At 38.7% G+C, this 25315-nt stretch overlaps 1 protein-coding gene across 1 annotated transcript in view; it reads right to left on the bottom strand.

Annotated features, from left to right (window-relative positions):
- The window catches only part of LOC124719744 (zinc finger protein 99-like), a 113901-nt gene extending 98272 nt beyond the window's left edge, over window positions 1–15629 (bottom strand). The window contains exons 1-2 of the mRNA XM_047244945.1: window positions 15561–15629; window positions 13190–13279 (exon numbers count right to left, since the gene is read on the bottom strand). Coding sequence (XP_047100901.1) covers window positions 13190–13270 — 81 coding nt within the window. The 5' untranslated portion in view covers window positions 13271–13279; window positions 15561–15629. The remainder of the gene's footprint in view (window positions 1–13189; window positions 13280–15560) is intronic.
- Window positions 15630–25315: the final 9686 nt, after the last annotated feature.

Genomic DNA, 25315 nt, shown 5'->3' with positions numbered 1-25315 from the left:
CAGTCACTAACCACAAGCATGTCTGCTGTGAAAATTACTGAGTCAAGGATGCATGGCTGGGAAGCTCAATCATTAAGGCAACTGCTCATAAAAGCAGGAATTTGTGGCTCGAGAGCTGGACACAGCACCAATTTTCATATGCCATTTTGCCTAAATACCACCCCAGTCTCATACAATTACTATTTGTGTTCATATACATAAATAAGGAATTCTACAAATACTTATGCTGAAACTATTTCACCCAAAATATTCCACCATTCGAAGATTATGCTTAAGCTCTTGTGGTGTAATGCCTACACAAAACTTTTACTATTTCTCATGAGAGGCATGCTGTGTTAGATATCTTTATATTGTCTACTGCAAAAGCCTGGATGCAAACAGAACTACACATATATTAGTTATCCACCCCAATTCAGCTATCGAACAACAGTGCTTAATTCCATATAGTCACAATTTCTAGAATTACCTCTTGATTACCCCCTCCTCCACTAATTCTTATTTTACATTCACATCAGATGTGTAAACCTGGACTTGTGGGACGGTACAACTAAGTGCAACAATTGTATTTAAACAATCACAATCTCCACACATTACACAAAGGTATCACATATTTTTTATCTAACTACAATACTTCTTATTAATTTATTACTAATTCTAGGCAACTGTTCTTTTCAGAGAGAAATTCTGGGTGTCAAACACACTAAGGTGCAGTTCAATGACTTAACTAAATATTATATGAATGTTTAATGATAACCTATTTAAATATTTATTAGAATCTTACACTTGTGCCTTCTCTCTATGTTATTATTTGCAGTTGTAATTTCTAATTCCATAATTTTTATATGTAGGGAACAATAGTGTAGTCAAAGGCTACAACTGGAATCTTAAATATGAATGTCAACAATGATCAAATCAAATGAAAGAACATCAACAATCATAAATATTGTAATCAATGTTCTCCTTATTACAGAAGTCTTCTATTGAACATTGATTTTCTGTCAGCCATTATTATAGCTTTACTTTGATACATTTAAATGGTATGGATGAAGAGGGAGAACATTAATCAAAAATTTTTACAGTATTCAGATTGTATGAGTTTAGTTCTTGTTAGCTGGTGCCTTGGTTTGTATGTGTGTGTGTGTGTGTGTGTGTGTGTGTGTGTGTGTGTGTGTGTGTGTGTGTGTGACTTTTTATTTTTCGTCCTGTCTGAAAATTGTCTGCTTCTCGCGGTCTCACGGTGGCGTTCTCACTTCCCGAGCACGGGGTCCCAGGTTCGATTCCCGGCGGGGTCAGGGATTTTTCCTGCCTCGAGGTGACTGGGTGTTTTAGTGTCGTCTTATCATCATCATCATTCATCCTCATTACGGTCGGAGGAAGGCAATGGCAAACAACCTCCACTAGGACCTTGCCTAGTAGTCTCCCGCATCGTTCCCCTACGCTTCGTCATGGAGTATGGGACTACTTCATCATCGTCGTCGTCGTCGTCATCGTCTGAAAATTACTTCTCATGGAATACATTCTTTAATGCCATACTGATAAAGACAGTGGAGAGACATATTTAGATATTCACAGCAGTTAGAATTCTAAACCTGGTAAATGTGTGGTGACTCTGCTCAATAGGACCAGCCTTGCAAATCATATGCACAATTTTTTTGTAGCTTTGAAGTCATTACTAGCATGAGGGGAACGACCCTACCTGAATGCACAACATGTAATATGTGAGTGACATGTCATCATATGTCACACCTTCGTATTAGCACAACTACTACTAATCACATTTCTGAGGACATTCTCGAGATTGTTTTGCAAACTTTGTTGGTGTGTTCTTCCACAATCAAACTGACATCAGTATGAATTCCTACAGTTTAACAAATTTATTTTCTATATTCTCAGAGAAATCTAAAATAACACATTTAGTTTGCTCTGTTACTATAGAGCAATTTTACAGACCTGCTGAAATAGCCATTTACTTTTTCACACAGCTTTGAGACAGTGAAAAACAGATACCTCTACAGCAAATCTAACATACAAAATAAATGTGTTATGTAATAATCTTTTGCATGCTTATTCCAAATGAAAGTGATACAAGAAGATTGATACAGAAATGGTATGTGTGACGTATCACCAAATATTTGTCTCTCTCCCAATTTCCCCTTTTACGTTACCTTCAGCAAATATACATCACTGTACAAAAATATAAATTCCTTGTATATGGGCTGGACAGTTCTGTACAGCTCACATGAATGTAGATAACAGAGAGATTCACACGGCAAAGGTACGAAGGTAGACCATGAGGGGCATGTTTTTCTAAGTGTAAGTTCACACCAGACATCAAGTCCCACTCGACTCAATGTGGTCTTACTCCACCAGGTAATCAATGTGTGTAGGTACATCATCTGTTGACAGAATGGAGATGGAGCAGGTGGCACTCTCCCCAGCTACATTACAAGAACACCTACACCAGTTTCAGAAGGTTAACATTCATTTACACCTCTGTGACTTTTCGTGTGCACTAAGTACACACAGCCATTGCAGGAAGAGAGAATGAGGCACAGTCACCAGTACAAAACCACTCCTGCCTCTGAACTGTGTGTACAGACCACCATGCAAAGGCGCACGAGTCTTCCCTCACAATACAGGGAGACACGACTACTTGCATGTGGGGGCAAGCACATGCCGTGCGGTGACTAGCTGCAAGGTGCATAGGTGCAAACACAACTTAAGCCTGACCCATCCACAGGATGCCTTTTGAATCAGTGGTGGCACAGAGCAGAAATCAGTTAAAGGAATGTTTACTCTGGACTAAATGTGTTAACATTATACAGAACACACATTAGTTACAAACATAACCAGCAGAAGAAGAACATGAACAGAATCTATGTAAATCATTGCACACTGTTCTGCACTGCCAGAAGGTTCTTATACTTTGTCATCCTGTACGACAGTAGTTGTGTTAATTCAGGATAGACCACTTCTACCATCCCAACTGCTGTCAAGCTTCATTTTACCAACAGGCTATACTGCCAGGCATACTTTTCCTACCTGACATTTTCAAGTGATACTACCCATCCTGCTATTGGTGCTTTTGAAGAAACTTTCAAGATAAGTGGTTTAGAGAAAGTGACATTTACAGGAGGATAAGAAAATTTAGTGCTGGTTCACACAGGAAGAGTTAGGCCTATAGTAGAATCAGTAAAAGATGGCCTTTAACAGTTGCTGTAGGCTCCCTTTAATGAACAAAGAACTTACGTGATTTTCATTAAAAGTACCAATCAGAATTTCTCACTAAATTTGAAGAGTGGTACAGACCCAAATATGAAAAAAGACAATTTGAAGAAACTGAAACAAGAACTGAAATCTAGCAGAGAGAGAGAGAGAGAGAGAGAGAGAGAGAGAGAGAGAGAGAGAGAGTACATACAAATTCACCATAAATTATTGGTATCATTGGTTTTGCTACTAGCACAGAATGCTTATCTTGTATGTTAAAGATACATCAAATATGTAGATTATCATTTTGTCACTAAACAATTGAGGAAGTTAATGTTGACTAAGGAATCCACAATTTTATTTCAGGTATGTTTACTAACCCACAACCCGTTTCATCGTAAATGAATATTTTGTGACAACGAAAATTCACCAGCTGTCTTCCTAACTCAATTTCACCAAATGGCAAAAGTACCAATATCATGACTCAGTTCTAATCACCACATATTATGGTAAAAGGCACATAAGGAATACAGTGAGCACAGCAAAAAACTTTGATCACATGGCACAAAGACAACCACCGATACAGGCAGGGAACATAATGTGCAATATTGCTGAATTGATTTCTGTGCTCATCATGTACCAGAGTGTGCCTTTTGGTGTTATATAAGGTGATAAGACTTTGTTGTCATGACAGTGGTACACTTTTACCCCTTTGTGAGAATTAGTTACTAAGATTGTTGAAAAACTATCATTTAAAAAGAATAATAAACTTATCTGCGGCACGGCTGTGTTTGTTTTCATTAACATCTAGTACATATCCCCCATCACGTGATTCATTTCAGTGAGAATATACTTGCAGCAAATCTAGAGCAGTGGTGTAAAGATGTGTTGACTTAAGTGATTGCAAGCACTTAGCAATCTAAAGTGTAACAAGATTTTTATTTTGTAGTATCAACATTGCTGCAATGTTAAACTTACAGTATTAAATACATACAGTTTTAAATAGAAGGGGCCATAAATCAAGATTCAAGTTAATTCGTATTGGACACACGTCTATAAATTTAATCATTTAGCTATCTGACAACCGAACTTTCCTCTCAGCCGCAAAACAGTTTAGGATGCAGGACAACTGTAGAAAACCTAGCAAGCCACGCTATCAAAGTCATTTGAAAGAAGCTTTCAGCTAAGGATTTTCCAATAGTAAACGGAAGGATAAACAGTTTCAACTCATCAGCAGAGGAAACAATTTCCCGAACAGAATGGTAACACAGATGGATAGTACACTATGATGAAATTTTTGACAGAGGAAGCAGATATTATAATTCCTAAAACATACTTCCCATCATTCTGCAAGTCATCAGAGGCTACAACTGTAGATTCATTACCATTCAGGCTGGTAGAAATGCGAAAGTGATGGTAGTTTTTTCGGCTTCTAGTATCAACAACTCAGCTGCTTGGAGACTACCTTTTGGAAGCATTTTGAAGGCAACAATTTTCTTAAGAAGAGAACATTCTGTACTTCAGGAAACCTTCCTGTTGAGGTACTGAAAGGTAGAGGACACCATTTGAAGAATAATAATGCACCTTAACAACTGTTATCAGGGGTCTGAAATACCATCAGAGCACAAAACATTACAAATGTTTCTGTTTTCCAAGAAAGGAAATAGAATGAACACTAACTACTACAGAGATATAATGAATTGCACAATGAGCAGTTTGTCAAAATTATGTACACGAATATAAGGCAAAATGCTGTCTACAGTTTTGTTGAATACCAGAGGGAGATTAATCAGAACAGACACTATATAGATCGTCTCTATTTTACAACAGGCAATGGAGAAATATATAGCAGCACTGAAGGAGTTATGAGGGTGGTTTGAAAAGTTCTCGGAACAGAATAGGAAAAAAAAGTATTTACATCATGGAAACTGATTTCCCAATGTTATCTCGTTGTAGATTAATGCACTTGCTCCAATGACTTTCCAGTGCCCTGATCCCATCTTGAAAACGAGTTTTCTCCAAGTCTACAAAATAGTTGTCAACTCTGGCTATCAATTCTTTGTTTGAAGTTAATCTTCATCCACAAAGAAAAATTTTCAGTTTTGGGAAGAGATGGAAGTGTGAAGAAGACATATCACTTGTGGCAACAATTCATACCTTAGTTTACATAATTTTGCCATGGAGATGGCACATGTGTGGGAGTGCGCATTGTCTTGTCGTGACACCCATATTGCAGATAACTTTTTTTCATTTCTAATTTCTTCAGTTAAAATGTGGTAACCTTTCAGATGACATCTGGCAAGTATGAGCAATTTCATGCACTTTCAATCGGTGAGCCTCCATGACCATTTCATGCACTTTTGCAATGATTTCCGGAGTAGTGACACATATTGGCCAACTACTGAGCAGATCATCATCTAAGCTTTCCCACCCAAATTTAAATTCATTTGTCCACTTGGCGACAGTTGAATATGAAGGAGCAGAGTCTCCCAGTGCATTCTGGAAATCAGCATGTATGTCCTTTGTTTTCATACCTTTCTTTATGAAGTACTTAATCACTGCTCAAATCTATTTTTTTCCATCTTTGAATATCACTGCATGGGCGCATCAACAGAGCCACATCACTGCCACAGCTCTCTTCCAAGAGCACTGGTGTGGCATGTGTTTACAGGGAACAGTCCAATGAATATCACGTGAACAACTTGTTCCGCTAGCACTGGCCTCTCATGGTCACTCCAAGAACTTTTCAAACCACCCTTGTGCACAAATTTAGCTAAAGTTTATCACACAGTTCCTAAAATAAAACAGTGGCAGATGTTGAAAGAGAGAGATCTGGGTGACCATCTTCCACACAACATTACTGAAATAAAGAGAGATAAGGTACAAATTAAAAGAGGATCATAAGTTGTGACAACCTATTAATGCAAAAACAGGGTTGACACAAGTTGCAGTAAGACACCCATAATGTTAAATCTATAAATAGAAGTGGGTCAAATAATCAAGCGATTCTAGCATGAGATGAACACAATCTAGAGATTCCAATACAAAATTTATGTCACAAAAATAACAAATGGAGACAACTGAGTTAACAAAAACTGAGTATCTGGTAGTGAATAATGACACTAGGTTTGAAGTACATGTCAGTGACAATGCAGTTATGAGACACAAGAACAATTTAAATATCTATGGGCATATACATAACAAATGTGGCTTGAGTAGTACAGAAGTAACACAGAATACAATAAAGTAGGAAAGTAACTGGGTGTATTATTCATTTTGGTGCAAAAAGAACATTTTCAAGAACAATAAGAAAAGAGTGGATAGGCTAATGTTTGAATCTTTCCTATGCTATATGTGAGAACTATGGATTTTAAAGTCTGACTTCAAAAGAAGACTTATGTCTGTGGAAAGTTATATACAAAAGGGTGTCAGAATATTAATATTATTAAGTAAGAGCTAGAATGACTGAAATGAAACCGTGATGAACAGTATTAGTGTGACATACATCCAAATACCGAATCATGAATCACCAAAGAAATTTTTTTGATGAAAACCACTTAGCAGACAGAAATGCAGACCACAATGTTCTTAGAAAAACCACATAAATGAAATAACAAAGAATCACAGTGCACACAAGGAGGATGCAATGAACGGAGGGGGTTGGTAGCAGGTAACTAGAATACAGCAGAATTTTGGTATTAATTGCTCTTTGTATTAATTTATATGAATAATAATCTTTCAAAAATAGTAAATGCCAAATATACATTCAGTGTTAAGATTTTCACATGAACATTGTCCAAAGGCATGGGAGGCAAGCCACAAGAGAGGAAAGAATGATCAAATGCTTCTGCTGGCAATACTCAATTGTTTCATTCCACCAGTCTACTTTGACCAGGTACAAAAAGATGGTAGACAACCCGATTTCCAGAATAAACAATATGGCGACGATAGTCACTAAACGCATCTGCAAACAAATAAATAAACAAAGCAAAATACTTCACTTCAGCAATACAATAAAACTAACTGGACAACCACAGCACGTGTCCCAAGAATCCCCACCCCTCCTTCCCTTCCTCCTCACCACAGGAAATCAACCCACCCAACACCTTCGCTCCACTGCTAAACAGAATACCCAAATCAAAATATAACAATCAAAAATGAAAAAACATTCAAACTAAAAAGAAAACAATGAACCAGTTATTAGGAAACAAAGCTGAGTAACTCCTCAACCCATTCCCAGTACCTGCCCCATCTCCAACCTACTCAAGCCACAATCCTCTATCCATCCATTTTCCCTTACTGCCTTGAGAAAACTACGAAACATACCATAATTATCTGGGATGCTCTTCTGCCACTAGTATTTACCTAAGTGTGACTGAAAAGTGGAAAAACACCTGTTCCTCACCCCAGTAACAGATTTAATTGCTCACCCCCCCTTTCGCAAACCACCACCCAACCCCTCTACTCCCTAGGTACACACCCCAGTGCAATAATGTTTGAACTGAATACTATGATTGACAATTAACTGATCATATCTGCTTTTCCATAAACCTTCGCATGAGAAAGTATCAAACTACTGTAGTCCACTCCTCAATATTTTCCTCCATCAGAGCCACTGACAACCTTTTAGTTCTGTTCTGAAGCACCCAAGAAACAACATCAGGAAACTTACACCCTGACATAGCATGACCTGCAAATCCATCTCCAGTGGAGTGCCACGTTCACCCCCCTCCCGCTCTCTGCCAGACAACTGACAAGTTCATTATCCGGGATACCCATGTGGCCAGGAACCCAAAGGAAATCAACCAAAGAAGCAGAACCGCCAGAATCAGCATGAAGGTCATGGATGACAGAGACCTAGGGGTGGCGGGAAAACACTGATCGATGGCCTGTAGGCCACTCGCTGAGTCAGTATATAGCAAAACTTGGGGGAAGAAGGACAGTGAGTTCCACAGTAAACACTCCATACATGACAGGGAATAGATGATGTTCTGTGCCAACTGAAGACATGAAGGTGTAGCCCGTATGATCTGTGGATTTAGAGTCATCAGTACATAAAACAATAGCATCCTGAAACTCCTGAAAGAGCTGGCGGAACAGACAATGGAACACCATTACAGCAACGGAGGCATTCGAACCCTGGAAGAGACCCATCCAAATCTGTGGTGAAGGAACTAAAGAACAGGTGGTGGATGGCCGGAAGAGAACATGAGGAAGGAGACGAGGGGAGATGGAAATTGTCATGGAGAGAAGTGAGACATATTCCAACAGATAAACCCACCCAAGAACAGAATATGAGGTATGAGCAGGGGAATAGGGGATAGTGATGGCATAGGAAACCACAAGCAGTGACTGCCACTCTGTAAGAGAAGGGATTCTAGCATCAACCAGAAGACTACTGACACTGTTAGTGCAAATGGCACTGGTGGCTAATCAAGTACAACAATGGTAAACTGTAGCCAAGGAGGAGCACAATGGAAGGGACAGCTGATCCATAAACTTGACAACCATAGTAAAGATAAGACAGAACTAATGCATGATAAAGGCAGAGAAGAGTTAGGTGATTCGCACCCCAAGAGGTGTGGGCAAGAAAGTGAAGAACATCGAGTTTACAAAAACATCCAACCTTCAGAAGACAGATGTGGGCAACCAACTAAGCTTGTCATCAACAAGAAGACCGATCAAATTGAACTGGGTGACCATGATCAGGTGTTGGGCATCGAGCCAGAGTTCAAAATCAGGACGGACCATAGTAAGGTAACAAATGTACCATACTCGACTCAAAGGACAGAATTAAAAATTGTATGTGTCCACATGGAATCATGCCAAATGGCACCCTGGAGCTGTCACTCCACAGAGGCCACAGAGAGATAGCCCAAATACAGAAATTATCGATATGCATAGCAGGGGTGACAAATGGAAAGATGGAGGACCCAAGTCTTAATAGTGATGAGAGAAAGAACACTTAATATGGAGCCCTGCTGAATGCCATTCTCCTGGGTCTGTGGGAAAGCTAAGAACAATGCCAACTGTAACAAGACATCCTCCTACCGCATTACTTTTCCTAAACAGTAGTCGTTGATTCCAGTATTATTTTTCAAATTTTGGACACATCTCAGTTGCCTTTCTGCCAACTTTCACATAATTTTATACACAGTATGTTATATTTAAAACTGAAATTTATGAAAATGAATCATTTTATAAAATGTTTTAGTCTCAATATTATAACTGATAAGTACTAGAGCTGAATGTACAGTGAAAATTATTGAAACTTCCTGGCAGACTAAAACTGTGTGGTGGACCGAGATCCAAACTTGGGACCCTTGTCTTTCACAGACAAGTGCTCTACCATCTGAGCTACTGGTGGAAATGAAGTTGTGAGGACGGGGCTTGAGTTGTGCCTGGGTAGCTCAGATGATAGAGCACTTGCCCGCAAAAGGCAGAGGTCCCGAGGTCGAGTCTCAGTCCAGCACACAGTTTTAATCTGCCAGTAAGTTTCATATCAGTGCACACTCCGCTGCAGATTGAAAATCTCATTCGGGAGTCAAAATTATTGTTTTAGAAACATTTCAAATTACGAGGTATTTGCACACTTAAAACTTATATTATTAATTACACAATACTGTACTGGTTATTATGTTTATTTCTGGATTTATTTATCAAAAAATAATCAAAAGTAATAATCTAACAGAGACTCATAGAAATTCATTTGTTGAGAACTGTAAACTCTTTGGAATATGGTTATTTCTGCAGAGTGTGGGTGTTGTAAAGCATGCCTCTCATGTGATTGGATGTATTTTCTGTATTTTGTGTGGACAATTTAATTTTAGCTTTGCTAATGTGAAAAATCAAAAGACTGTATGATATACTAAAGTGTCAATTAAATATATTAACATAAAAACAAAGTTCTTCATCAACAATCTTCAAACTTATTTACATCAATCCAACCATGAGGACCTAAATTGTGACTTTTCAGCTTCAAAAATCAGATCCCTACACAACAAGAACTAGAGCCAACTCTACATGAAAAGCTAAGTAAACTAAAAGTTTACTGTAATCTTTGCTCATCTCAATTTTTTCATAGGAGACTTTGTTTGTTGTGGACAATAGCTGCAAGTAGGAAGGAGGGGGGTAGATTACACAACTCAGACTCTGAATGACCAGTGGGACAGGAACTGGTGAATAAAAATTGGGAGGTGGTCCCAAACATCCCACTCATGGAGTGTAAGTAGGATACAATGCCACCAAGCTGCGTTGTAGGCCTTACGAAGATCAAAGGATAGATGGGGGTGCAGAGAAAAGGCTTGCTAAACTGTGGTTCCCAATCGGAGAGCATACCTCCCGAAAGCTGCACTGGGAAGGAGATAAAATGTTCTCAGACCAGCTGAGTCAACGAGCTACCATCTGTTCAAATAACACGCTGGGGACACTAGTCTGATTCATCAGCTGGAAACTATCAAAGGACAATGAATCCTTGCCAGGCTTAAGGACAGGAACCACAATATTGTACACCAAGGGGGGAAAGTGCCATGGAGCCAAACATGGCTAAAGACCTGGAAGAGATAACATCATTGTGGAGGATAGAGGTGTTACAGAAACTGATTAAGGATAGAATCACGGCCAAGGGCTGAATCATGGGAAGAAGAGAGGGACAGAAGTAGTCCTCATTCAGCAAAAGATTCACAGTAGAATTCCACCTGACAAGGGGGAAAATGTAAGTTAGAAGCTTCAGCCCACCATTTCTGGTGGAGGAAAATAGCTGGATAGGAGGCTGATACCAATGGCATCGCAAAATGGGTCACGAGATGTTCCACAGGAACTGGTGGATCCGTTCGAAGGCCATTTGGTAGGGCAAGGCCAGGAATGGAAGACTGCTTCTGACATCAGGAACCAAGTGACAAAAGAACCAAGAGAGGAGACAAATCATTCCCAATGAACTCGCTTGCTCTGTTTGATTGAGTAACAGGTATCATTCAACTGGAAGAAAGGCCATGCCAGTGGCACAAATTATCGTATCAAACAGATCATTAATGAGTGCATCAATACAACCTGCCAAAAATTAAGTAAACATGACCTCCCACATGTAAAGGTCCCCTGTCCGAGTAGCATGGACTCTGGGCAACTTTGTATGTTTACCACAAATGTGACAATGAACGTAATCCAGTATCAATCCAAGACCCTGTAAAAACTCTACAGTAGACATGTCATGCCCCAAAGCAATTCAAACCAAACGACTGGTTAACTTTCATGACAAAAGAAAAATTTTGGACTATAAGAATCACACAGCACTAACAATATTTAACACAATGATGAAAGCACACCCACTAACACACAAAATCAAAATAACTTACGAGCGAGTGGCACACACGGTTGCAACAAAATTCACTAATATAGCTCACACAAATAACTTCAAAACATCCAACACAAAAGTGCCTCACCAAATACTACTACACACCATCCACAAACATGCCCCGACTCAAAAACGCTGTGCCAACATGACATCGCAGAATGTAGCACAAAGCAGATGGGTGAAATCAGACCCTTCCATTGACTCCACTTGTTTACTACACAGATGCATCAATAATAGTTGGAGCAGTGTAGGTGGCTTTCAATGAATATACATCTAATCACACCTCAAAATATCGTATAAGATATTCAGTAGATCAACTAAAGTCGCAAATGTTGAGAGAATTTCATATGGATTTTCAATGGTTTCCGAAATTCTATTAGAGGATTTACCAGTGTTCCAATGAAGAAATTTTCACCCACTCATCATCTTTTAAATTTTTAATTAATTTGAAAACACAATTACTTTCAGCTATCAAATTGTAATATGCCATTTTTGTTATAAATATGTGACAGAAAATATTGAATATGTCAGTGCAACACAAGTGGACTGATTCATTATATTAAAAATAGTGGGCGTGAACCCCAGACCGAGAACACCAAGGGCATAAAATAAATACCACAACAAGAATTACAGTTATTCTCAAGCCTAGTATGCTTTGATTTTAACAACTCACAAAAAAGTTACCTCATAACTTAATCTACATCTTTTACTATGCTAAACAACAGCAACTACAACTATGTTTAATAAACTTTAGTATTTTATTTACTTTCCTGTATTTTTCCCAGAGCTTGGTTAAAATCATAGTTGTGATACTTTCAGTCAAGTTAATCCCAAGCTAATCACTTTGTAGAAACCGCAAGGTGGTATTATATACAGCTCAATGTGGAATTATTGGTTGGGTTGCTCCACTCAGTTCATGTGGCTGAATAAATACTCTATTGCTGCACTGAATTGCACTGAGTCAAATTTCAAGCCACATATACGTACCTATTAAAAACCATATCCTAATGACATTTGTCAGCAATTGAACTTTACTGCTGATAGTCCTAGTGAGGCCTTGTGCAGATATTCAAAGACAACTGCTAATGTCAAGACTACTATGACACTTCCGAAACTAGCGTCAAATTTACTTACAAAATAATTATTTAAATTCAACAATAAGAAATCCATTCACATTCCATACTACAATACAAGATAATGGTGCACTAAGTGCATCTCATATTTTTAAATTTAGTGACATTGCTAACATTCACTACAAAGTCATACAAATTGATACAAATTCTTATGTTTCACATCAAAGCTGACATTCACATAAGCACAAACTGTCAGAGTAAACCTACCTCCAGTCAAACCTAGTGTCAATATGACAGTGGAGGACTGAGAATTTTGGCACAATTATTGAACTTAAAATTCGAACTCTTAAGTCAATTCTACTTATGTTTAATGCAAAACGTATTTTAATGCAGTGGTCAAAATATCATATTTAACAAACAGATTACTGTATTTTTATCATCCTACCTGATTGAATTACTCATGCTTCCAGCAGACAGCCATGAAGTAGGTTCCCTCACACACCATACTGCGCACAGAAATTAATGAAACAATGGTAAGAAATACATGGACGGCACTTACCATGGAGCCTGGCTCGTTAGGAACCTCATCTGTCCTCTCTTCCTTTATCCAGATAGTTGAATCCTGGTCCACGGCCGCCATTTCACAATTCTGAAAAATAAGTAATCGGACAGCAAAAGTCCTACCTACAAGCCATTGTTACTATGATGCACACCTCAAAGGCAATGTTCCCAGCCCTCTACACAGGACAGACATCTAACTCTGGCTGAGGAACACCATGACCAAAAACATGAACTGCTTTAAAATTCTCAGATTATGATGAGTCAGAACACAACCTCAAAATGCATAAAATGCAAACAAATGAGTATCGACTTCTGCTGCTCTTTTGCACCACTGACTTAAGGTATACTATCCTAAAATGATAAGTATGGTATACAGGTACACATTTTCACATGGACAAAAACTTCAGTATCATGATCTATCAAGGCAACAGCAACATAAAAGTGAATTTACTAAATAAAACCATTTACTATTGTCGGACTCAATTTTACAGATTATGGAGGAGTGAATAAAAAAAGAGCTTGCAGTGTTCTCTAGATCAATGCTTTTGGATGCATATTACATTCCAAGAGGTTTATAACCACACACTTATTAACAAAAGCTAAGTACACAATAGAATTTGTACTTATCGTATTCATGCATGCTGCAGTTTAAACCTGTAACTTCTAAACCCATATTGCATTCAGAACTTGGGTCTAGTGCAGCAGGGGATACAACCCGTCGGCTTTGGACAATGACGTCACAAGTCGCCAGATAGCAGTTTACCATTTTCGCTTTTGCTGTTATGTTTCAGTTTCGTTTTTTTTACTGATTGCTTAATAAAGTGGATCTGTTTATTCTATCTCGTGAGATTTTTTTTTTAAAAAGCCAAAAAACACTTATCAGCCACTGAAGGGAGCTACAACACTAAGAAGAATCGCTTCGCGATTGGCGACTTGTGACGTCAATGTCCAAAGCCGACGGGTTGTATCCCCTGCTGCACTAGTCCCCAGAACTTTGTTCATTGGATTATTAATTTGAGGCTGGCAGGTACAAAATGAAAATCCAGTCCTAGAGACTGTTGATCAACTAGTGAACTATATTTCGATATGATTTATATATACACTTCACATAGCTGTTACTTTGAGACTTTCTTCATTCACATTCAGAGTTGTATAGCTACCCACTTTAGAGCAGGTATTGCCATGCTGGAATCTGTATCCACTCACTACAGAAGAACACTTACTGTGATCTGCAACTACACTGTGATAATTCTGATTCTTGATTATCATCAAGATTTGAAGTTTGTTAGTTTGACTAAACTGATTTCCTGAAATGACTTTCTCCTAACTGTACTCACAATGTAAAATACTTTTTGTCAATGAAAATTACACTTTCTTAGTAGCTTGTCTTTCTCAGTTTTGGTATCTATCCAGAAAGCTGTTCTACAATTATTATACCAAACTGCATTAAGAAGCAAACATTATATACTAAACTATGAAGCAGAACTAACTTTAATACACAAAGAACAATCAAAACCCACAGAACGAATATGTTCTGCACCATTTTCTTTCGTTCCAGCATAAAGGATGCCTACATTGATGAAATACCTGTGGGCACTTGCATCTAAAGAACTGACAATCTGATGTAACTTCTCGCGCTACAATTTGGAGCAAGACCTCAGATCACAGCAAACTCTCTTCTTGTTCCTGATCTTTGCTTGTAGAACGTCAGACGGCATACGCAAGTCAACATAATGAACATGATAATACAGTGCACTGTTTCTTATAGGTCACAACGTATTTAACACTGACTTTTACTGAAGGTCACAGGGTACAGAAGCTGCTCCACACAACCCATCACTATCTCAGCCGCCTCTTTTACGAAATTGTGGTAGATGCAACAATTTTGTATGACATGGCCAAAACATCAAACTCTTGAAAGGAGGATATATACACGCCTACCTGGAATTTTTCCATGATTCATGAATGATTCGGATACATAACGTGCACTAAAATACTTATTTGAAATTATTTATTAACTTTCCGCAATCCGAAAACTCATAGGCTCACTGAAAATAGCAGTTCTCACACACATAATCTGAAAAAATTATGTACGAAATTAACAAACTGTCACAAACCATATCCACGCTTGATTCAGTCACAGCCAATTATACACGGAATAAAATTACATTCAATTGTGCCTTCTAAATAACATTAAACCAATACAATTCTGTCACGAAGTTACCCCAGCATCATCTCACGATATTGACAAACCGCTTAACACGTCCGAATCAACTGAAATAACAACAAGAATGGGGTATTAACTTAGTTTCAAAGTAAAACTTTATCTTTCCTTCATTCACTCTTTAATCTACAGTTTTTTTTATTACCTGGACGAATTTCCGCAAGAACACAAGACATTAACCGCTTTACTTTTACGACAATCAATACAGTTTGAGGCACTGCCTTCGTGAAGTGACAACCCCAGCACAGAAGCAGCAGAGTTACACTTTGAGTCGGCAGTGAGGCGGCAAATTTGTACGCAAACATAAATTCGGCTTGTGTGAGTATTATTTGATATAAAATTAATCACGACTTGTACGGTTTTGCATCCCCACTACTTTAAAACATCGTTGTTGTTGTTGTGGTCTTCAGTCCTGAGACTGGTTTGATGCAGCTCTCCATGCTACCCTATCCTGTACAAGTTTCTTCAGCTCCCAGTACCTACTGCAACCTACATCCTTCTGAATCTGCTTAATGTATTCATCTCTTGGTCTCTCTCTACGATTTTTACCCTCCATACTCCCCTCCAATGCTAAATTGCTAAATTGGTGATCCCTTGATGCCTCAGAACATGTCCTACCAACCGATCCCTTCTTCTGGTCAAGTTGTGCCACAAACTTTTCTTCTCCCCAATCCTATTCAATACTTCCTCATTAGTTATGTGATCTACCCACCTTATCTTCAGCATTCTTCTGTAGCACCACATTTCGAAAGCTTCTATTCTCTTCTTGTCCAAACTATTAACTGTCCGTGTTTCACTTCCATACATGGCTACACTCCATACAAATACTTTCAGAAACGACTTACTAACACTTAAATCTATACTCGATGTTAACAAATTTCTCTTCTTCAGAAACGATTTCCTTGCCATTGCCAGTCTATATCCTCTCTACTTCGACCATCATCAGCTCGGAGCCGGCGTGGAGGGGGAAAGCGTACTCACTGGCAACTGACGCAATAATCCGTGTTCAATGACAGCTATGACTAGCCGCGGGAGCCCTGTACCTCTATTGGGGAATACCTTTCTATTCACTGTGAGGGATGGTCGTCTGCAGTGTCTTGTATGTCATAAAGTATTTAATTCTGCGAAGAGGTACAACATACAACGACATTATACTCGTCTTCACGCAGCGCACTACGATCAGTTAGAGGACGTTTCACGCAGAGAACTGGTAGCCAGGCTTAAGAATGACATACCAGGAGACGTAAGTTTAAAAACGGTTTCGTAATACGGAGGGTATCAAAACAAGCAACATAATTCGTGTTCTGTAATGCGTTTATAATTTTCAGGTGAACGAGAGCGGAGAAAACACTACTGAATCTGCAATTCAAGCAAGCTACAGGGTCGCTCACATCATTGCGACAAGTGGCAAGCCGTTTTCGGTGGGACCACTCGTAAAATCGTGAATGGTAGCAGTTGTAGAATGTTTGTTTCTAAGGGAGGTGCAGGCAATTGAAGGGGTTTGCTTGTCAAAGCAAACAATGTCTCGTCGAATCCTGGACATGGCAGTGGATTTAGAGACACAGCTCACGAAAAATGCGCAGAGCTTTGTTGCATTTTCGCTAGCGCTTGAAGAAATCACCGCACATGCTGGGCTTGCAGTCTTTATTTATTTCCTGAACATCGTATTTCCTGGTGTAGCATGTCACCACGTCTTAGCAGCTAAAGTATGACGTTGTCGATCTTGTAAGACGAAGATGGCACATCAGAACGCTTGCCTTGCCGCCTGCCTCAGCCAGCCGTGCCACGTGCCGGCCCATTTGAATGGTCACAGCGAGCAACACGGCTCCCTGGAGCAGGGAGCGCTCCGCGGCTCACAACGGAGCCGACGACCTGGAACAGCCTGTATCTAGCACTTCTGCAACCCCATTATGGAGGCTTGTAAAATCTACTTGAGAAAAGCAATGTAGGCGTCCTGGACGATTTTATGGTAAAAATATTTGTAATTAAAACTTGCAGGTGAATCAGTTGCATCTGCACTTGGACAGGGGCACTTTTACCTGAAGGGGCAAATTGTCCCAATAGTAGATCGAAAACAGTTGTAAGATTGATAGTCTCCTCAGAACCTTTATAAGTCTATAGTTGTAATTCTGGCAGGACAACAATGAATTCTTCAACCCTCGAGTTTTCTTTTAATGGCAGTTAGCATAGAGAAGTGGATTGTGTTTGTCAGAGTGTATCTTTTCTACAAAGTGATTTTGTGTTTAAATGCACCCTCATCAAATCAGAAAGAAGTTACCTTGCAACGTCTTAATGTGGGCAGTTTGAATCAAGTCCACTTCAAATGCAAAGTCTGCAATACATTCTGGTTGTTTTAATTTTCGTTCGTGCAGTCCTTTTTCCTTCCTAAATTGCACAATAGAGAGATTTAAATTGAAAAATCGTTTCATATATGCCCCTTAACTTAACAAACGCATATATGAAGTCTCCACGTTCTTCGTTCATCTCCACTGAAAACTGTTGCAACTGAAAAGGGAATAATTGATGTGACTTCAGAAATTTTACTGTTCATGTCACCAGTTCCTTCAAGTGCTCCATACGTGCAAATTTAACGCAAAGAGCTTCTTGGTCTACGGAACAGTGAATCCCATCTGTCGTTCATTGTAATATTTTGCTCTTTCATTTTCATCTAAAACCTTAAGTCCTTTCTATGTGGTTCTACAATGTCGTTTCTCAGTAAATAAGTAGTACCCGTCACGTACGTGAACTGAGAATTCTCATCCTTGTCTTCCATCATTCCCATTCACTTTAAAGGGTTGTGACAATATATCGCTAGATTGGACCTGTGAACGTCCTTCATACCACAAACAAATTGTAAAGTGTAAACAGCGCTGACATCATGATTCTGCCGAACTCAGAGAGTTGTGCAGACTGCAAAATGCTGTACTTCAACTCTTTACGAAATGTCATCCAATTCCTTGTACTTCCGAAAGGACCAAGCGAAGCCGAGTAACAGGCCAGGCCTTGGTCTGCATGACATGCTGCATATGTGAAGTTCGGCAAGATGTGGCCGGCCCTGCCATAGTATAGCGCCGAAACTTGTAGCAAAAATAAAATAACACTGGAAATATAGATGGCTAAAGGTGTTTTTGATTTAACATTTCACTCACTTCTGTCCACGGAGGGGTAATCTACAGTTCAGTTATTTTGCAGTTACACGCTACATCGAAAAGAGCTGTTTATCGACGTTCGCTATCTTTTGGTTCACAATACGCAATGCAAACGGGTAATCTATAACTCGTAAGACTTTGTGCACGCCACATGCGCTAATCAAAGATCTTAGGAACTGCTATCGACTTCCATTAACATTTGGTGCTGAGTGTTTGGGAAATGAGTGCTTGTTTCCCCGACCTAAAATACAGTCCATTCCAAAGATATGAGCTCCATATGGCAGTCAGCCAATGATGATTGAGGTCACCATCAGCCAATGAAAACGTTTTATTTTCCAATATGCATGGCATTTTGTGTACACTGCTTTAGTTCACATGGTTAAACTACCGATCAATGTGAAGTGTTCTGTGATGTTTGCTGGAAGCAACAACAAAGGCGAAGAAAAACCATGTCACATTTTTGACAAATCTGTGACTGCCCTCGACATCCACATGAAAACACACAGACTTACAGTGGGACAGGCAATCAAAGTGTTCAGTATAATATGATGTACTATAATGTAGTGTGTGTTTGTGTATGTGACTGTGTATGTACAGCAATAATGTATTCACCTCTTTAAGAACATGCATATCTTGTATCCCATTCTTTTGTTAATCTGTCATGCACAGTGTTCATTGATTAATATGAACAAGGTACTAGTTTTCTACATACATACGTACATTAATCCTTGTCCCATAGATAATGAATATGACATTTCGTAATGATGTGGAACGTGTCACTTTAACACAAGTTTTCTTTACACAAAATAATTAATTAATTAGTTTTTTTACAGTTACTACTGCATAGCTAAGAATTCATCTATTGAGTAGGAGTTGTCATTCAGAAATTCTTTTAATTTGCTTTTAAATGTTGGTTGGCTATCTGTAAGGCTTTTAATACTATTTGGCAAATAACCGAAGATTTTTGTGGCAGCACAATTCACCCCTTTCTATTCCAAAGTGAGATTTAATCCAGAATAGTGAATATCATCCTTTCTCCTAGTGTTGTAGCTATGCACTTCACTGTTATTTTTGAACTTGGTTGCGTTATTAATGACAAATTTCATGAGTGAATATCTGTATTGCGAAGGTACTGTGAATATCCCGAGTTCCTTAAATAAATGTCTGCAAGGTCATCTTGGGTGAGCTCCACCTATTATTCTGATTACACGTTTTTGTGCAATGAATACTTTCTCTCTTAATGACGAATTGCCCCAAAATATGATGCCATATGAAAGCAGTGAATGAAAATTGCGTAGTAAGCTAATTTACTTAAATGTTTGTCACCAAAATTTGCAATAACGCTGATAGCATAAGTAGCTGAACCTAACCATTCCAGCAGATCATCGATGTGTTTCCTCCAATTCAATTTCTCATCAATGCACACACCCAGAAATTTTGAGTATTCTACCTTAGCAACAGACTTCCGTTGATAGTCTATATTTATCAATGGTGTTATGCCATTTACTGTACAGAATTGTATAAACTGTGTTTTCTCACAGTTTAGTGAAAGTCCATTTGCAGAGGACCACTTAATAATTTTCGTGAAGACAATTTTTGCATTTTCCTCGGCTAATTCTTGCTTCTTGAGTGTGATTACTATACTTGTATCATCAGCAAAAAGAACCAACTTTGCATCTTCATGAACATAGAGAGGCAAGTCGTTAATATATATTAAGAACAGTAAGGGATTCAAAACCGTACCCTGTGGGACACCATTCTTGATACCTCCCTAGTTACTGGACTCTGCTGGTTTTTGTAGGCTACCTGTACTATTAATTTCAACCTTCTGCATTCTTCCATTTAAGTATGAATTAAACCATTTGTGCACTGTCCCACTCATACCATAATATTTAAGCTTATCTACACTGTCCCACTCGTACCATAATACTTAAACTTATCTAGATGAATTTCATGATTCACATAATCAAAAGCCTATGAGAGATCACAAAATATCCCAATGGGTGAAGTTCAGTTATTCATTGCATTTAATATCTGATCAGTGAAAGCATATATAGCATTTTCTGTTGAAAAGCTTTTCTGAAAAGCAAATTGACATTTTGTGAGTACTTCATTTTTACAGATATGTGATGCTACTCTTTAATACATTACTTTTCCAAAAATTTTGGATAAAGCTGTCAGAAGTGAGATTGGGCAGTAGTTATAAGCATCAGATCTATCCCCTTTTTTATGCAATGGTTGAAAAATAGCATATTTCAGTCTATCTGGAAAAATTCCCTGTTTCAGTGAGCTACTACATATGTGGCTGAGAATCCTACTTTTTTGCTGGGAACAAGCTTTTAGTACTCTGTTGGAAATGCCATCAATTCCATGTAAGCTTTTACTTTTGAGTGAATTTATTATTTTCCTAATTTCAGTAGGAGAGGTGGGTTGAATTTCAATTTTATTAAATTGCATAGGTACTGCCTCTTCCATATATTGCCTTGCATTTTCTAATGAATAGCTGGAACCTATTTTCTCTACAACACTTAAAAATGATTATTAAAAATGTTTTCTACTTCTGACTTTTTGTTAAAAAAACTTTTCATTGTGTTCGATAGAAATACAGTCTTCCTGTGTTCTCAGTTGCCCTGTTTCCCTTTTCACAATATTCCAAATTGTTTTAGTTTTATTATCAGATGTGCTAACCTCAGACATAATGCACAAACTTCTGGACTTTTTAATAACTTTTCTTAATACAGTGCAGTAGTATTTATAATGGTTCATAGTTTTGGGATCATTATTCCTCCTAGCTATAAGATACATTTCCCTTTTCTGTTTACAAGATATTTTTATCCCTTTAGTAAGCCATGGCTTCTTACATGGTTTCTTGCAATTATATTTCACTGTTTTCTTACGGAAACTGTTTTCAAATATACTCACAAAGGTATCATGAAATAGGTTAAATTTTAAATTAGCATCATGTTCCCTGTACACCTCATCCCATTCTAACTGTTGCAGGCTTCCCCTAAAATCTTGAAGTGTTAAATCGTTAATGGAATGCACTATTTTGGAGGACTGTTTTGCATTACTGTATAGAGCTATATCATATGCTGAAACTAGCTTTTCATCGTGATCAGACAGACCATTCTTAACAGGAAACATTTTTATGTGATTGAATTTATCTTGGTATATGAAAACGTTATCTACCTGTGTGCTGCTTTCCTGTACCATCCGAGTAGGAAAATCAATAACTTATGTCAAATTGAAAGAACCAAGTAACACTTCAAGGTCAAGCTTTATATCTGACTCTTCCAGAAAATCTACATTGAAATCCCCACAAACAATAATTTGCTTTCCTGTGTCTGACACAGCACAATAAAGAATCCAAATTCTTCAAAAATAGTTGAAAATTTCCCAATAGGGACCTATACACGGTTACAATTATAAAAGTGCCTTTATTAAGCTCACATGCACGTGCTTCTATGTGTTGCTCTATGCAAAAATTTTTTAGTTTCCAAATTTTTCACACTATGACTGATTTTAACATATATGTCAACTCCTCCTCTCTCCATAGTGTCTCTATTTACATGTGGTAAAAGCTTATATCCACATACATTCGCCATTTCCATATCTGTGACTATATGATGTTCAGACAGACATAGTACATCTATTCCACCCTCAGTTTCTAAATCTTCTATACAAACAAGAAGCTAATTTACTTTGTTTTTTAATCCCCTGATATTCTGATGCAATATATTAAGACTATATTTTACTGTGCTTTTATGTGAATCTCGTGACATAGTAACATTATTTTTCACTGTACTGTTATGAGAATCTTGTGATATTTTTGCATCACTAGTACCTGCCTGTCTGAATCATTATTCAGGAATAGTTGTCAGGTTGAAGCTTCCTGGCAGATCACAACTGTGTGCCGCACCGAGACTCGAACGTGGGGCCTTTGCCTTTCGCAGGAAATTGCTCTACCAACTAAGCTTCCCAAGCACGACTCACGACCGGTCCTCACAGTTTCAATTGTGCCAGTACCTCGTCTCCCTACCTTCCAAACTTCACAGAAGTTCTTCTGTGAACCCTGCAGAACTAGCACTGCTGAAAGAAAGGATATTGTGGAGACATGGCTTAGCCACAGCCTGGGAGATGTTTCCAGAATGAGATTTTCACTCTGCAGTGGAGTGTGCGCTGATATGAAACTTCCTGGTAGATTAAAAACAGTCATGCTTGGGTAGCTCAGTTGGCAGAGCACTTGCCAGCGAAAGGCAAAGGTCCCGAGCTCAAGTCTTGGTCTGACACACAGTTCTGGTCTGCTAGGAAGTTTCATATCAGTGTACACTCCGTTGTAGAGTGCAAATGTCATTCTGGAGTTGTTAGGTTATAGAATCAAATAAAGGTTCTCACTACGGTTAGAAATCTTTTCCAGTATTGAGGTGCAGTTAGGTAGATTTTAATTCAGGGGTAAACATATTTTCTTCAGAGAGAAAACTGTTAAGTGAATATTATACAGAGAAAACTGTTAAGTGAACGTTAATTTATTGTAATTGATACTCTTGTGCTTAGAGTTTCATGCAGAACTCTGCACATTAGAAATGGCAGGACATGTCTCCTAATAGGGTGCGTAATCACCATGAATGGCAATACGTGCTCTGCAGTGTGCTACCAGGCTGGCCATAAGCTTGGTTAGGACTTCCTGTGGTAGTGCGTCCCATTCCTCCACCAGCGCAGTTGACAATTGCAGGATGGTTGTTGATGCATGTGGAATATGTCCCCAAAACATCCCACACATGTCAGATCGGAATTTAGGAGAGGGGAGGGGCAGGTCATTCCATTCATCAAATATTTTCTCGTTCCAAGAGCTGCTATAACTGTATTGTTCAATGAGTCGTGCATTGTCATTCCCAAAAATGAGGTCAGGGCCAAATGCACTTTTGAAAAGACAAAATTTGGGAAGCAGTAGAGTGTTACAATGGTGTTCACTGGTGAGTGTACTGTGTTCAAGGATTTGGAGGCAACCGCATCCGTACAACATTTTGCCTCCCCACAACATAACACCTGGACCACCAAAATGATTATGTTTGATAATGTTCATTGGTGCATTACGTGTGGTCTCACATGGAAAGAGGTGGGAACATATAATGCTCCCAGAACGTTATGGTCCAGGTGTTATGGTGTGAGTGCACAATGTTGCACCGTTGTTCTGCAACAAAATCTTTGAAAACAGTACACTCACCTGTCAATATCGTTGTGACACTCTACTCCTGTCCAACATTTGTAGTGCTTTAAGCTCTGTACCAAACAGTGCAGGTGCAGGATTTCTTGGAGCAAGAGAATATTTGACGAATGGACTGACCTGCCCATACTCTCAAGTTTCAGCACACAGAGTAAATGTTGGGTTTGGTGGGGAAATGTATTGCAGCATACCCATATTAACTGACAACCATCAAGCTGTTGTCAACTGCACTGGTAGAGGATAGGAACATGCTACCACAAGAACACATTACCATTCTTGTTATCAACATGGAAGCACATTTCAGAGCATGCATATGCAATCATTGTGATCAGACACTCTATTGAGAACCATGTCCTCCCTTTTGTAATGTTCAGGGGACATCATAAATCATGGTGACGTCAATGTAATAACTATCTTTGAACGAGAGCATCATTTCTCTTCAGCTCATTGTGTTTCTTTCAGTTACCTTCCACACTATACTGTAATAGTCAGTTCTATCCATATCTATCATCCTGCACCTTAAGGTCAAATGTGATGCCTTGATGAGAGTTGATTCAGATGTTTAGTAAACATGAGGAATAATGTTCCACTGATAATATGTATTCAGTGAAAACATATTCCAACAAGAATGAAATTTTCACTCTGCAGCGGAGTGTGCACTGTCATGAAACTTCCTGGCAGATTAAAACTGTGTTCCGGACCGAGACTCGAACTCAGGATCTTTGCCTTCCACGGGCAAGTGCTCCTCCATTTCATTCTGGAAATATCCCCAAGGCTGTGGCTAAGCCATGTCTCCACAGTATCCTTTCTTCCAGGTGTGCTAGTTATTCAAGTTTCGCAGGAGATCTTGTGTGAAGTTTGGAAGGTAGAAGACGAGGTACTGGCGGAGTTTAAGCTGTGAGGACGAGTCATGAGTCATGCCTGGGTTGCTCAGTTGGTGGAGCACTTGCCCGCGAAAGGCGAAGGTCCCGAGTACGAGTCTTGGACCGACACACAGTTTTAATCTGCCAGGAAGTTCCATATTCCAACAAGAATGTTGGCCCATTTGCAATAGGGAATAGTGCTTATACACTTAAGTATATTGAAGTGTAGACCGAATAATTCCATTGAGACCTAACAAAGCATTAGTGATGTCATAAGACTGTTGCTTATAGTATTATTAGCTTTCATTATTGAACAAATTTATGAAGGATGCACATATTAACTCGAAAACGTACTGTTGTTATTAGTGTTGACTACACAATGCGTTTTATGTGTTCCCCTAGGAAAAGTTAGGGGTGAGTTCAGGGAAACACGAATGAGGGACTAGGCATCCACTTATATTTACTCACCAACTAAAAGCAATACAGAAATTGAATTTGGGCTGCGACCAAACAAATATCTTGCATGAAAGATCTACAAACATGGTTGCATAGTCGCTCAGGATGGGAAGAACAAGAAATGTTTGATAAACTCTTGAGCAAATGTTACAAATAAAAAATGTAACAGAAATGCTGAATCAATTAAACAGCAGTCCCATAAGCGGTT

Source organism: Schistocerca piceifrons, chromosome 11 (assembly GCF_021461385.2).
Source record: "Schistocerca piceifrons isolate TAMUIC-IGC-003096 chromosome 11, iqSchPice1.1, whole genome shotgun sequence".
In the NCBI taxonomy this organism is placed as follows: Eukaryota; Metazoa; Arthropoda; class Insecta; order Orthoptera; family Acrididae; genus Schistocerca; species Schistocerca piceifrons.
Note: the sequence above shows the minus strand (reverse complement) of the source record. Positions and strands in the feature narration are given on the sequence as shown.